We start from the raw sequence: 13,627 nt of genomic DNA on the forward strand, positions 1-13,627 counted from the left end.
GGAAAGCGAGCCAATCGCATCCCGACAGAGCCCCACGCGTTCCCGCTTTCGCATGAGTTAAACCAATCAAGAGTGAAAGCGACGCCGGTGGTCCAGCAGACAGCCAATGGGTCGAGTGAAGCAGAAGGATCGTGCGCTGCGATTGGCGGCGCCAGGACAGCCCAGAAGCCTGCTGGGTTGTTGCTAGGTAGGGTAAAATGGCGGCTTTGGACAGGGTCAAGGTTCTGGTGTTGGGCGACTCCGGTGAGTGTCCCTCCCCGCTCCGCCGCCTCCCGCCCCCCTCCCGCCCCGTGCGCGGGCGCACGGCGAGGGCGGGGGTCACACCCCCACCAACGCGGAGCCGGGGCGGGGGGCGCCACCCTCCCCGAGGTGCCGGGCGGCGCATGCGCACTGCGCCGCTCCCTCGCCCGGCCCCTCTGCCCACCCCACCCGCCCCCTGACTGGGATCTGCCGGCCGGAGCCCCGGCTTCCTGAGCAGCGTCGTCCGGGGGTCCTGCTCGCCCGCCGCCGCGTACCCTGGGGCCGGCAGTGCGGGTGCCCACGCTGGTCCTCGGGGCTTCGCGCCTTCTTTCCCTCCTTCCCTCCCTCCCCCCCTCCCTCCCTTCCCCCCCCTCCCTCCCTTCCCCCCCCTCCCTCCTTTCCTTCCTTCCCCCCCCTCCCTCCTTTCCTTCCTTCCCCCCCCGCGCTGCCCCGGCCGTTGGGCACTGGCCGGTGGCCGTTACCGGCCGCCACAGGGAGAAGGGCGGCGAGGCGACTGTCACGTTTCATCAGCGCTTCTCCCCGTCGCCCCTTGGTGTTTTTTGCCTACCCTAGTGTGACCTCCCAGGGGGGTTTATCCTCTGTGTGCACTTGCAGGTGTCGGAAAGTCTTCGCTTGTTCACCTCTTGTGCCATAACCAGGTGTTGGGAAACCCGTCGTGGACAGTGGGCTGCTCGGTGGATGTTCGAGTAGGTGATGCGCCCGACCTCTTGTTACCCTTGGCTTAAAGCCTAAGACAAGAGAAGGGCCTTGACTTTTTTTTTTTTCATTACTCACCGCCCCAGAAAGAAGTGTATTTCAGTGTTTCGTTTTGCTGAGCAAATAATCTTTTGAAGCAAATAGTATTAGATGTGAGCCAAGCACTTGTGTGAGCAAGTTTTCACCGACCTTACAAGGTTGCCAAAAGCAAACAAGATATTTGTCATTCGTAGCGCCTCCACTTACTGCAGTGGCCACTGGTGTGTTGCAAGTCATGGAAGTCAGAAGGCACAGAACTTAAACCATGCCTCCCTGAGAAACTCGTAATGCACAACTAAATTGTCAGCCAAACATATCAGGGGAAGAACAATTTGCTTGTGTAATTTGAGATTACTGACCATGACCATAGGGTTGCTTCTCTTCCCTTCTCCTTATTGCAGGACATGCTATTAGAGGAATGAGGATATTAATCTAATACATTTTCAGCCCAACCTACAGTCCTCCTGGGCTGGTGATAAATGCTTCTCCCTTCATCGCTCTTTGCTGCACTCTCCTTGAAATGTGTTGCCATAGGTTAGGAGTGACCCTGTCTTGCTGTCTGTGAGTTTCACCTCAAAGAATGCTAAAATTTATTTCCAGAATTTGAGGAAAGAAACATGGCAATCCTGGTTGACTGTGAAGCAAAACTACCTAGCAGATCCTGGGGCAAAAATTGTTGATTGATTAGTTCAGTTGGGATGTCAATGAGAATTTGGAGAGGAAAAAGATGTGGGTAGTTGGAATCTGATGTGGTCACCTGTGTTAATATTCTTGCGGTACTACCATGTGTGTTTTAACAATTGTAAGAAGTTATGACCTTACTTTTTTATCTGCTTTGGCAATATGTTATTTCTAAGCACATCATGAGGCATTAGGCTGGTTAATATTGAGGTGGAAAAGATACTCCCTCCTGACTCGCCAAGCTCCATCTCGTGTAAGAACTGTGGTATCCAGTGGCCACTGCCTGACTCATTCCATCTCTCTTCTACTTGAGAGATTTGAAATGGTGTCAACATGAGAATTTACAAATTTCTATCCAAGTACAATAATCCTTTCAGCTGAATGTGTAAGTGTTGTGTGGATTAACTCCTGTGAGCTGGTGCTGTGGTCATGTATGCTGTGAATTTTTCATCAGATCCATGACTACAAAGAAGGGACTCCAGAAGAGAAGACCTACTACATTGAGCTGTGGGATGTCGGAGGTTCAGTGGGTAGTGCCACTAGTGTGAAAAGCACACGAGCAGTATTTTATAACTTGCTGAACGGTAAGTTTGCTTGGTGTAAGTCTGGTTTTATCACTGTTTCCGTTACAAGCAGTTGCTTGGTTCTGAGATAGGATTCCTGTAAGTCTGGCTGAGGGCTATAGTGTTCTCTTTTCTAATTCCAGTACATTTAAATAGGAAAAAAAATGATACCATTTGTAGGCAGAACTTTATGGATTCAGTTTTTAACTGGAAAGCTATTTTAGGCAAACCTGTACAGATGAGCTTCATCAGCCTTTTGCAGCGGGCAGTCTTGTGCAGCGGGCGCGACAGGGAGCCTTTGATGTTACAGCGATGTCCATTCCAGCTACACTTGCAGACCTAAAGGTCGCCTTCACCTTTCTAGGCCTGATATACATGCAGAAATATGATTTATATTTTATTGTCTGTTCAGTTCCAAAACCTACAGCAGGGAGATCGTTATTTGAATTTATATGGACTTTGTTAGTTATATGCTACCCTGGCAAATTTGAACTTTTCTCCCATAAAATTGCAATATGCTGATTATCTACTTACTCATTTAATTTGCCAGATTATTTTAAATATTTGAATCTTGCAACTTGCTGTGGATAGAAAGTAGTATTTTATGCCTTCTGTTGAGATACTTACTTAAAGGCTTAGTAGTTCATCTGTGCCACTAGTAAGAGCAAATAAGATATTATAAAGCTAATAATGCAACATTTCAATTGTTACTTTTTGGCATCCAAGGATAGTTCACTAAAAATAGGTGTACACCAGATTAACAACTGCTTTTGAAAAACTGTCTCAAATGTTCTGCTTGATTCTCATTCCTTGTTCCAAATCATTTGAGGGCCTTTCAATAATGTGTTAAGCCATACAATAGACATTTTTTGGTCTGGGATTATTTAACTAGTTATTTCTTCCTCCTCTCCCAGGAGGAAAACTGTGTGTAGGTACTTCTTGCTTCTATTGTTAACCAGACCTCTGTAAATAAGGTTTGAGTTGAGTTGTGCCCTCAAAGCAAGCTGCTTTGGTATATGAAAAAATATTATTTATTTTTGACACTGAATCCACAGTATGCCAGTAAGTGAGGGTCAGACTTGGAAATATTCTAGAACAGCCCATTAGGAGATGAAATGTTGAACTTAGGCATCTGAATTATAATTGATGACATCATTAAGATAGAGTTATTAATCTCCCATGCTGAAAAGATACTATTAGGCAGTTCACATATGAGAACTGTTGACTTTGGTAGTTAGCTTTAGCTCTGGTTTCGTTCATTAGATTAATTCCTTCATTAGAGCTCATCTCAGAAGTTGCCTCTGACTGACCTGATGTAAGAAGAGAAGATGAATGCATTCCTTCTGCCTGACTGTGCTTTCTGGGCTTGCAGTGGTCTGAAAAAATGAAGATCAAAAGACAGTTAATGTGTGATTGTGGCAGCCTCTGTGCACACTGCCAGGGAGACCTGGTTGTTGACCAGGTCAGGTACAGTTTGCTTTGTTTTAACTGCAGGTCTTCTAGAAGCTTTGGTGTCCCTGGGTCTGGTGTGTGGACTGTGATACTCTGAGACGGTGACTTGGCAGTAAGGCTGGGGCTTGCAGACCTTAGTGGGGGAGGAGCATTTCCTTGAGTAGCCATTGGTCCTGCCTGACCTTTTTTGATGTTGAAACGGTCTTTTTCTGCTGGTGCAATTAAACTACATAGGTTTTCAGTGAAGCAGATAAGGGAACTGGCCAATCAAAAACATATCTGGGGAAGAGAGTCTAAAGGTGGAGGGTGTTTCTCACAAATTACGCAGCAGTGCCTCTGAATCTGTTGCTGTAGGCCAAGTTGTGTTGTATCAGGCTTTTTCTCCCTATACTGGGGGGAGATACACAGTTGAGTTGCATTTTTATGTTGTTCCTGAAATAAATGCTTCAAAAGAGGGCTATGGTTGTGTTATGCTGGATATTCTCATAGGAGAGTCTGTGGAGAATTGTGTGGAGTAGTGAAGAATGTTTGTAGAAATGTGGTTTGTTCATACTGTGTACAGTGGGTGGCACCTTTGGGAGTAAAGGTGAAAGATTAAATGGACTTTTTTTTTTCCATCAGTGGACTGTGAAGTGTGTTGAGAACAAATCCTGATGAAGACAAGGGGTATAATTCCATTTTGTCTTTGAGTTAATGGTGGTTTGAAGTCTGGAGGAAGTGGGAACATTCCACAGGTTGCAGAAGGTGTGAATAAATAGAAGAAATTTGCTAGCAGGAGTTGGTAATTGAGTTAGGAACTGTGGTTATCGGAAGTGGGTGTCTGTTAATAGCACAGCCAGGAAGTTTGGCTAGCTGTTTTTCTGTCTCAGAATTTACATTTTGAAGGATCATGGTAATGCAAAATGCTAGAAGCTTAATCTTAAATACATGAAATGTTATTAATTCATGTTTCTACCAGCCATTTGGTGGACTGTGAAAGTTTATCAGAGTCTGTTTCCCCTTTGGATACCTCCCCAAATACATAGCATTAGTTCTAAAAAATGCAGGATCGGTATCATTAGGACTAGACGGAGCAGAATCAGGGAATGCCTGCAAGCCTCTTATGGATTAAACCCTGAGGTGGCTGTTTGTTCCTTCATTTCATGAGATTTTTCTCTTAGCTCTTATCCAATTCCTGATAAGCAGCTTTAAAAAAAACCTACTGCATCCTGATATTTTCAGCTTTATGCATTCACTGTAACTGAACCGATTATACTTCCCTTTCTTCATTCTCACGTATCTGGAATTGTGCAGATATCATTTTGGTAAGATCTGGAAAAAATATATATATCATTAAATAGCATCTTGCTGCCTTCTCTTTCACTTTAGGGATAATTTTAGTGCATGACTTAACTAACAAGAAATCATCCCAGAATTTGTATCGCTGGTCTTTGGAAGCACTCAACAGAGATGTCGCTCCAACAGGAGTTCTTGTGACAAATGGGTGAGTGAAAAACATACATGCAGGGTTAAGACACAGTAATTCCAAGCTGTTCTGGAAGCCTTTGTTCATCCCTAAGGCTACTTGAAGTCCACACAAAATTAGATGTGGCTAGACTTTCTTGAAAGAAAGACAAAAAAATTGAGAGTATCAAAGAAAATAACTGTTCATTTTGTTTTACACTGCCAGTCAGGCCATTCTGCCAGTAGATTCCTAAACTGTATGGCAGAGACCTTGCTCTAAAGGAAAATATGTTTATGGTGTCCTTCATTTGTCTGAGGCCTCTGTGAGAATGGGTCCGTTTCCTGATACATGAAGACTTAGAGTCATAGAATCATAGAATAGTTTGAGTTGGAAGGGACTTTCGAAGGTCATCTAGTCCAACCCCCCTGCAATGAGCAGGGACATCTGCAACTAGATCAGGTTGCTCAGAGCCCCATCCAGCCTGGCCTGGAATGTTTCCAGGGATGGGGCATCTACCACCTCTCTGGGCAACCTGTGCCAGTGCTTCGCCACCCTCATTGTGAAATATTTCTCCCTGACATCTAGCCTGAATCTCCCCTCCTTTAGTTTAAAACTATCACCCCTTGTCCTGTTGCAACAGGCCCTGCTAAGAAGTCTGTCCCCATCTTTCCTAGGAGGCCCCTTTTAAGTACAGAAAGGCCACAATAAGGTCTCCCCGGAGCCTTCTCTTCTCCAGGCTGAACAACCCCAACTCTCTCAGCCTGTCCTCATGGGAGAGCTCTTCCAGCCCTATGTTTTGGTGGCCTCCTCTCCACCAGGTCCATGTCTTTCCTGTACTGAGGGCTCCAGAGCTGGACACAAGACTCCAGGTGGGGTCTCACCAGAGCAGAGCAGAGGGGCAGAATTGCCTCCCTTGACCTGCTGGCCACGCTACTTTTGATGCAGTCCAAGATACAACTGGCCTTCTGTGCTGCAAGTGCACATTGCCAGCTCATGTCCAATCTTTCATTCACCAGTACCTCAAAGTCCTTCTCCACAGAGCTGCTCTCAATCCTTTTATTCCCCAGCCTGTATTGATACCGGGGGTTGACCCGACGCAGGTGCGGGACCTTGGACTTGGCCTTGTTGAACCTCATGAGGTTTGCATGGGCCCACTTCTCAAGCTTGTCCAGGTCCCTCTAGGTGGCATCCTGTCCCTCAGGCATGTCAACTGCACCACTCAGCTTGGTGTCACCTGCAAACTTGCTGAGAGTGCACTTGGTCCCGCTGTCTATGTCATTGATGAAGATATTAAACAGTACTGGTCCCAGTATGGACCCCTGAGGGACACCACTTGTCACCGGTGTCCATCCAGACATTGGGCCATTGACCACCACTCTCTGGGTGTGACCATCCAGCCAGTTCCTCATCCACTGAACAGTCCACCCATCAAATCCATACCTCTCCAATTTAGAGAGAAGGATGTTGTGGAGGACCGTGTCAAAGGCTTTACATAGCCCTTCCTTTGTCCACTGATGTAGTTACTCTGTTACGGTTACACTGATGTAGACCTGTGTGTCTGTAGTGAGATGTGCAAAGCCCTTGTACAGGAAGTGTCATGGGTTGGCATGTCTGTGTTCCAAAAGGCTTTCCCTCAATGCACCAAGACTGAGGAAGTTCGCTTAACTGTTTTTTTTTTTTGTTTGGGTGGGGGAATCACTTCAGGAGTATGGCTAAAAAAAGTTTAGAAAACTGTGCTTATACAGCATGTTCATAATTAGCATTCTAACATCTTGTCAAGTATTTCCTCCTGTAACTCCATACTCCTGTTATACATGTAGTCAAGGAGGTTTTCAGATCACTGATAAACCTCACACATAAGCAGGGAAGCAATAATAAGGAGTAGCTTTTTGTGGGAAGAATATCAATTGTTTTCTGCCTGTGCTGGTACACAGGTGTTTCTGTAGAAATGTGAGAGAACAGAAAGAGGGTTTGCGTTATATAAACTGCAGATTTATCCAGTTTTTCTACATACAGGTTCTTCACAATTGATTTAGTTTTCAGAAGCTTGACTTCTGTCAGGGACAGATGCTCAGCCACTAGCAATTGCTTGGTCAAGTTGTTGCTGTTGGTTGTAAAACTACTTTCTAGAAACCTTTATTCAGGTGAAAATGGCATACAAGTCATTATCGTAGCTGAGGGGAATGATTGGAGCTTGAATTTGTGATCACTTTTAATTGCAATACTATTAATTTTATAAAGGCTATCTTTGATCATTATTCTTATATCTGAATCAAAGCTTGTTGGAATTCAGCTTGTAGTGGCCACCCTTACTTGAATGCAAAAGAATTAGTAACTTGCCGCCACAGAACTGTTATTGCAACCCTCTTTGATCTAAGGTAGAAAGGAGTAGTGTTTCACAGTTGGAATTTATTTCATTGTCCCTCCTTAAAAACTGTATGTATGTAGGAACTTCAGATATTCAGAGATGCCAGCTCCCTGGTCTGTCTCTGGTAGCTACATACGCTTGGCACAATACTGGAATTCCAGTTTCTTGTCTGCTTGTCTTAGCATTTCTTCTGCGGTTCATCTATGCTGAGAAGAAATCAAACTCATGTGGTTTCTCTTTCCTTTCAGTTCCTGTGTTGTGACTTAGATGCAGAAGCGCTTCCTTAATATACAGATACAGCACATTCTCACTTAGATAGATAATGACCCTTAATAAATAAATGACTGCTATTTGAAAGAGACAGGGGAGCTGATAGTGCTCCTGTACCCACTTATATGACCATCGCTTCATTCAGAATTGTATTTGTTTTCCTCATCAGCGACTATGACCGTGAACAGTTTGCTGATAACCAGATCCCACTGCTGGTAATAGGAACTAAGCTGGATCAGATCCCAGAAACTAAGCGCAATGAAGTTTTGACCAGAACAGCTTTCCTGGCTGAGGATTTCAATGCTGAAGAGATAAATTTGGTTAGTACCCTTGTCACCAGTGTCGTTTTTCTTTTATATGGGACTGATTCCAATTTTTAGTAAGTAAAGATATTGTTACAAAAATTGGGCCTTTGGAAATTTTCTCAGTAATACTGGAGTCATGCACATTTTGACTGGCCATCCCCCTTGCTTGATGAAATGATCGTCTTTGTTTCACTATAGGGAAGTATAGGGAGTGTTAGATAAGGTCACTGAAGCTTAGAACTGATGGTTGGGAGTTAAGTTTTCTCTTCCCTGTTCTTAGTTCTGACACAGACTATCTTTGAATGAAACACTGAGATCACTTTCTATACATATATATAATGTGTGTGTATATATATGTATAAAAAATATACATGTGCTGTGTCATTGCTTGTATATACACACACATGCATACATATGTATGCACAATCTCTTGTGCAGTCTGTAGAAATTATTAGCCGACTGTATAGCTGGTGGCAGAAGAAAGACGTGGAGCACGTAGTGGGGCGCTTAGAATTCTCTGATTGATTCACAGAAGTTGGACTTTTCTCTCAAATGACTGTGGAGCAGAAATCAGCAGATACACAGTGTTTTTCCCAACTGATTGCATGTGCGTGTGCCAGGGGAAAGGGTATGTTGATTTCCTTGTGGTTCCTTGCATTTATTTCCTTGTTCTCAATTTGTTTTTGTCTTCTGTGTGTTCTAGGATTGCACCAATCCTCGTTACCTGGCTGCAGGTTCATCCAATGCTGTGAAGCTAAGCAGGTTTTTTGATAAGGTAAGTCAAGTCAATTAAATTACATTTTATTGTTCCGGGTATTGAATGCTGTCTGTGATTAGAACATGGAACAACAGTCAGCTTCTCCTTTCACGTTCCATTTTTTTATTTGGTTCAAGCCAAATGTGGGGAGGCCAAAGATTGATCTGCCTGTGGAAACCTCCAGAAAATAGCTGATCTGCTTGAAGGTTTGATTCATGATCTGCTTAGAGCGATGAAAAAGAACTCACAGATGTGCAGAGACGCTCTGCATATGCTTTTGGAGTTCTTTGGTAGGGTAGAGGGTTTGCATCGTGCTAAGGTAGTAATGTGGGGAGTTACAAGACTCTGGTAAGCTCTGTTCCTCCTATTTGAAGCCAGCTTTGAAGAATGAAGAAATTGGTCATATTAATCTCCCTTCCTGCACAAGAGAGTACCAAGGCCTACTGTGAAAATGACAGAAGGAATGCTCTGGTTTAAGCATACCCTGGGCAAAGAGATGATAGTGGAGCAGATCACCTCCTGTAACAGAACATGCTTTAGAAGGAGGCAATTTGGCCTGAATTTTCTTGGGAGGTGGGTGTAGGCTGCACAGGGTGATAGAAATAGCTTTTTGATTCTTAGATTAATGGTATTGCCTCCATAGGTATCCTTCAGCACAGACTGTTGGTGCATCGCTCTCAGAGAGCGTGTCAGGCTGCCTTGTCTCAAGCATCCCCTATGCCCAGGGGCTACTCAAAACCACTGAGTTGTTATGCACGTGCAGAATGAGCTTTTTCTAGTGCTCAGAAGAGCTTCACCTGCAGAGAGCAGTGGTAATAACGGACTATGATGCAGTAAGGAGACTTCAAACCATCACCTCTGTTACTAAAGGGGGCTAACTAAATCAGGTGTGTAGAAGTTGAGGATAACACAGGTTTACTAAGAATGGCCGGAGATGGCAAGTCCTGTGTATAATAGAGCATTGCGCTTAAAGCAACAGGCCTGGTGCAGGAGACGTGAGTTCAGGGCTTGTCCCGTTTAGCTGTGAGTTTCAGTGCTCAGGTGTGAAGTGTTGATTGGAATCTGCATATGCTGTGCCAGCTAAGATCATTCTCTGTTTTTCACAGGTCATAGAGAAGAGATACTTCTTAAGAGATGGCAATCAGGTTTGTAATTTTTCCTCCTTTTTTGTTTTGTTTCTCCTGTATAATGTAATGTGAAGTGCTGACAGAGTCCTCTTTAAAACATGGGCTTCATGTGACTTAAATGATAATCTATGCTGGTACTTGAGTTTTTAAATCTATGGGAGCACAGCTGTTTTGGATAGACAGAAAAAAAGGCTGACTTTTGTCTGCTGAAGTATTTGTCTGTAATGTGATTGGCAGTAAAATAATTAAGTATGCTAACATATTAGAAGTTGCAAGAGTGAGGCAAAATGAGCAAATACCGTCTCTTTCAGATCTGTCAGCTTCAGGCTGCTTGGTTGCAGATTTAGGCCAGAGATGCTGTCCTGGAGGTCAATGAAAAGGGGTTTTTTGCACAGCTGGGACTAGCATTTTGTTTTGTACAGGTAGTTTTCATAGAACCAGTGGAGCCACAATGAAAATGGCAGTATGATAGCAACTTGTGGTTCATTCCTAAATAGCTGAATTAACTGTTTTCTGTACAATTGGTGAAGAACGGGCAAAATGACTCTCCTGGTTTGGGCAGGCCACTTCAACTTTTTGTGCCCCCCACCTTCCCGTGCAGGGGAGTAGCAGGGTTCCACTTACCATATCTGTGAGGTGCTTGCAAATTACCGTGAATAGCACCACTGAAATACAATCAAATGTAGATGTAGCTGTGCTGAAAGCCCCTTAGGGAGAGTGGGGAAAAAATAGTCACAAATTACAAAACGCTTACCTTCTTCGAGCATTTTTTATGCCTTTTAAAAATAAATCTGTTTTTTCCTCTTTCAGTTCTGCATTATGCCTTTTTTCCTCCCCTCTCCCTTTCTCCCCAAATCCTAGTGAAATGAAGTCTCCCTTTCATGGGGATAATAGCTTAATGCAGAAATCTGCTTGTGTGCTGGTTGTCTTTGATGCATAATGTAAGATTTTTATTTTTCTTATTTGATCATTTTCGGTCACTAGCCAGGGATTAACTTTATATTCCTTTTGGCCACGTGCCAAAGATTACAGTTTTCTGAAGACTACTTTCACCAGCCTCACTGAAAACAGCTCAAAAGCTTAAAGCAGATCTTAAGCAGTGGACAGTCCTATTTAAAGAGACAAAATCCAAATTGGAACTGAAGATTTCATTATAACCTCTTAATGTTATTATTTGAAATTATCTACTTAATGTAAATCTTACATATGTATTTGTGGGTTTTCTACAATAGGTCTCTTCGATCGTTCGTGTTTTGAGGTATTTCTGTTACAGACTTCTGCAGGATGAAAGAATGATAAGTTTCAAATTGTAGCTATGGCTTCAATCAGATCTCTGAAAAATAAATAATTGTTACTCTTAATTAGTGACTTTGATATAAAAAATGCTAAAGCAGATAAGTTTTTAGCTATGGCGTTCTGCTACTTTTTAGTTACAATGATTGCATTTTTCCTGTTTGAATTCCCAAAGCAGTTTTGATGAGATGAACCTTTGTGCAAAATCTGCCTGATTTTTCCATTAGAGATGATTGCTTTTCAGAGATGAACGAAACAATTCCTGAATGAATACCTTGCATATCTGTTTGAGTTTTGGGCCTGAAAAACCTAACTAAATTTAAATTATTTTTTTAGTGAACTCTATTTTGAGTAAGCTCTTTAGCTTTCTCAGTTTAGCAATGAAGTGTGTAACCTAAATAATCTACTTTTTATTATAATTTCATCCCATACCATCCATGCATGCCCATGTTCTCCTGATGTGATTTGTAGTTCTTGGTTGACACCTTCCATTTTAATGTACTGTATTTCCTGTGAGAGCGTGGAATTGTTTTGGGAGGATGTGTTTACTGGGCCTGCTCTTTCTGCTTGTATGTAATTAGATATCTAAAAGTTATTCTGGATTGTAATCAAACAGTTGTATGATGCCACCAATAGGACAGACATCTTACACAGCATTAGAAAGCAGTGCATCTTTTCTTTTGGGGATTCATGACTGCATTGGATTGCAAATCTGTTCAAAGTACTCTTAAACCAGAGAAGCTTCTGATGGTTTCAAGTAGATTTTGTTTGTAAGCACTCATTGTCACGGCGTAAGCAGTGTCTACAGATTGGCTGCAAAAGCAGGAGTGCTAATCCTTTACATTGTTGTAGCCATTTCTATTCTGATTATTTTCTTAAAGCTTTCAGCAATTGATAAAACTGTACTTTCAACTACCAGTGAGGTGCCGCTGTCTCAGGTTAGAAGGCATAAAGTCTCAGCAGCTGTGTAACAGAACTTGGTAATATTAATTTATAGGTTTAAAAATGGAGGAGAAATTCTTGTATGCATTTGAATCCTGGGGGAAATAAGGACTTTGAAATCTGCACTTAACTGGTTTAGGATTTGCCCCCAAAATTAAACCTTTTATTGTAATGCTTGCCAAAAAGCCTTAAGGAGCTCCATAGAACAAACGAGCTATGCTTAAGTTTTGTATCTTGTTTAATTGATGGTGCTCCTCTAGCAGTAAGCTTAAGCTTTTTAGTCCTGATTCTGGAGATGGTGTTGAAGAGGAAGGCTTTGCAGTTGGCTTGGTAACACGCACTCATATGTGGGCTAGAGGGAGCTCATGCTGATTCTGATGTGACAACTTATCTTTCCTGTCTCTAGATTCCTGGCTTCTCTGAAAGGAAAAGGTTTGGAGGAGGAACACTGAAGAGCCTTCATTATGATTGAGTACTGAAGAAGTGGAAGATGACTTCTCTGAGTTCCTAATAACATTCCTTATCTGACTGGATGCTTAAAGACAGTAATGCTTATGTCAAGCAGAATGAAATTATATTATGCTTTGGCCAGGTAAACTGCTGAAGCTACTTTTGCTGGAAAAGACTTGGGGAAGAATTTCCAGAAATCCAACCTGAAGCCTGAAGCATTTCTTAGGATTGCAGGCTGTCTGGATATATGGGAACATTTTGGGAAAGTGTGCAATAAATTGAATGTCTCTCACACGGCTGTGGGAGACTCCATCATACACAGCACATGTATGTGGCATCTTTGTCTCCATTTTGGAAAACTTATGGACAGTCTTTGCAGTGAATTACATTCATCTTACCTCTGAAGGAAAGATGTCACTGAGTGGGCTTCTTATTTACAGTAAAGTGAACAAAACAAGTGAGCAAAATGTAAGGACGGGTAAGGAATGGTCTGGAAAATAATAAATGCCTTCATTAAATGAATGTTGTCTCACCTGGAACACACTGTTCAGCCCTATTCAAAAGGGATAAAAGAAAAAAGCAAGAGATGAAAAAAGATTTGAAGCCTTAAAAAGAAAATGATGAGTAGAAAACAAGCGGTATTAATTCTGCTGCTTAAATTAAAATTGTTTACTTTGGAGAGGACAAAGTGAATCAAGTACTCCTGTTTATCTTTTCATAATTGAGTGCAGCCTTGTTCTTAATATTAAATTAAAAGGCAATACATTGAAAGCTTATGGAAAAAGTATGTTTTTATACAGTGTTTATTTGGAACAAATGTGAAATGGTCTTACTGAGCCTGAGAGCTTAGCGGATTCAGGAAACATGAAATGTAAGAACACCCTCTGAATTCGAATGGGTAGAAATTTAAAAGGGAATTTAAAAAGTAGGAACTGAGCATGATTAGAAGGAAAGTTCTGTGATAGGGATGTTTCCTTTT

General features: G+C 42.5%; 1 protein-coding gene across 1 annotated transcript; it reads left to right on the forward strand.

The window, feature by feature from the left end:
- Positions 1–38: 38 nt before the first annotated feature.
- Positions 39–13,170, forward strand: RABL3 (RAB, member of RAS oncogene family like 3). Its single transcript, XM_065637538.1, has 8 exons — positions 39–243; positions 856–947; positions 2,132–2,261; positions 5,061–5,175; positions 7,944–8,094; positions 8,783–8,854; positions 9,943–9,981; positions 12,605–13,170. The coding sequence occupies exons 1-8, from the start codon at positions 198–200 to the stop codon at positions 12,668–12,670; spliced, it is 711 nt and encodes a 236-aa protein (XP_065493610.1). The 5' UTR covers positions 39–197; the 3' UTR covers positions 12,671–13,170.
- The last annotated feature ends 457 nt before the right edge of the window (positions 13,171–13,627 follow it).

This window comes from Caloenas nicobarica, chromosome 1 (assembly GCF_036013445.1).
Source record: "Caloenas nicobarica isolate bCalNic1 chromosome 1, bCalNic1.hap1, whole genome shotgun sequence".
Taxonomy (NCBI): Eukaryota; Metazoa; Chordata; class Aves; order Columbiformes; family Columbidae; genus Caloenas; species Caloenas nicobarica.